This window comes from Trypanosoma conorhini (assembly GCF_003719485.1).
Source record: "Trypanosoma conorhini strain 025E chromosome Unknown Tco_14.4_contig_01270, whole genome shotgun sequence".
Classification (NCBI taxonomy): domain Eukaryota; phylum Euglenozoa; class Kinetoplastea; order Trypanosomatida; family Trypanosomatidae; genus Trypanosoma; species Trypanosoma conorhini.
Genome location: NW_021705205.1, coordinates 1 through 1,858, shown reverse-complemented (window position 1 = coordinate 1,858; position 1,858 = coordinate 1). Strand labels below are relative to the sequence as shown.

The 1,858-nt window shown below is 54.7% G+C and overlaps 1 protein-coding gene across 1 annotated transcript, besides 1 other annotated feature; it reads right to left on the bottom strand.

The window, feature by feature from the left end:
• Nucleotides 1–161: 161 nt before the first annotated feature.
• Nucleotides 162–209: a microsatellite.
• A 359-nt stretch (nt 210–568) lies between these two features.
• Tco025E_09761 (amino acid transporter) lies at nt 569–1,858 on the bottom strand (the record flags this gene model as incomplete). Its single annotated transcript, XM_029376570.1, has 1 exon — nt 569–1,858. A coding segment is annotated over one exon (1,290 nt), but the record flags the coding sequence as incomplete, so codon positions are not given.

Sequence of the window (1,858 nt, the reverse complement as noted above, 5' to 3'; positions counted from 1 at the left end):
GTGGAGAGGAGAAAGCGTGCAAGAGAGAAAAAAATAAAGGCACTGCAGTTCCACTGCCATCCAGCCGCAAGGCGCACGGCCCCGCACGGCGGAAACGCGCCTGTTTTCGCAGAGAAGCAAAGAAACAAAGAGGGACGTAAATCCGCCCCAAAGATCAGCAGAAAGGAATACCGGAAAAAGGAAAACTGGGAATAGTAGAAAGAAGAAAGAACCGCCTTCCCCTTTCGCGCATGGAGCCGCCGCGAGGTGGGAGCAGTGGGTCCCCGCACCGAGCACAGCACGGGGGGTTTTAATATTGCGGCACCTGCCGGGTGCATTGCACGGCAGACACGCAAATAAAAGGGAACAAGTCAGCAGAAAACAATAAGCAACTAATAAAAGTACCGGGCCCGGGCGTTTCCGGCCTTCCCCAACCCTCAGCCCTCGCAGGGGCAGAATACGTTCTGAATTTACCAAGAAAAACAAAAGCAAATCCTAAAAACAAACAAAAAAGAACATGCACTAGAATAAACAACGAAAAAAAACGAAACCGGGAGAGGGGAGAACTAGAGACATCTAACCACAAACTTCACCTCACGAGAGCCTTCACGACGCCGAGGGTCCCCAGAGCCATAATCAGGGCGCCAAGGAGAAGGTACACGTAGGCACGTGCCCTGATGAGTGTGCAGCGCCTGCCAAATAGGCTGCGCCGCCAGTACTCCCGCGTCATGCGGGGCTCGGCAGGGTCCTCCACGCTGGACTCCACGAAGAGCGAGAGCAGCGCCGGCAGCAGCAGCAAGATGACCGCAGCCGGGAGCGCCCCAATCAGGGGGGCCACAAAAAAGACGGTGCCGGTTCCGGCGCCCATCGCAACGGCACACACGACCAGATTTGCGGCAATCCGCGTCAAGACTCCTTTGCTAGACCGGGGGCGGCACCCAAGCAGTGAGTCCAGCTGCAACACCGCGGGCGTAAAGAGGATGGGGTACGAGCACAGGATATTCAGCATATATGCCATACGCGCAGCAAGGTAAAGCGGAAGCTCGGCCAGCTCGGCAAATTGAGCCAGCATCAGCACATGAAGCTCCGGGCCGGTCGCCAGGCTCACAACCAACCCGTACAGCAAATACAAGCCAACAACCGAGTACAGAACGAGGGTAAGCACCCGCGGAAACGAAGGCCTCTTCTTGCACGAATTCTCGACGGGCAAAACAGCAGCAATTCCCCCCAGCAGCATCATGGTACTTGCCGCGTTGGTAAACCAACCAAACGGTATATCATTTCCCCAAGCTTGTTCGGTTACTTCCACGCCCCGTTCACGAATCATGTGAAGCGCCAGAGCCATCGTAACAATCATCGCGAAAATCATAGATACTGCGGAGATGATGGATATAACCAAGAGAAACGCCGAGTTATGGCCAAAAAATGTCATGGGCAGGACAACGACAAACATAAAGGTCATCCAAATATACTCCGCGCCTGGAAATGTTGCCGCAAGTCTTGCGATGGTGCCTCCAAACAGCTGCAGGTAAACCACACAGAAGCCGAGTTGGGTCAAAAGCAGGGCCAAGAGAAAAACGCACTGAAAGGGTTTCCCGAGCACAAAACCACAAAGCTGCAAATAGTCCGAAACAGAGCCTCGGTTCACCATTGTTTTGGCGCGGAGCAGCAGCCGGGAACAGTCCACCACGATGGAGCCGAGGACCAGGCCAATGATTGGGGACATCACATACCCAGCATACCGGTAGAAGTTGGGCAGGAGAAACACGCCAGACGCCACATTTCCCATAAAGATATTAAATGCGCACTTGAAGAGACCGGCGCTTCCAGTCGCCCCACGACGATCCCCTTCATTGGGATCACCACCGCCCCCAGCAAC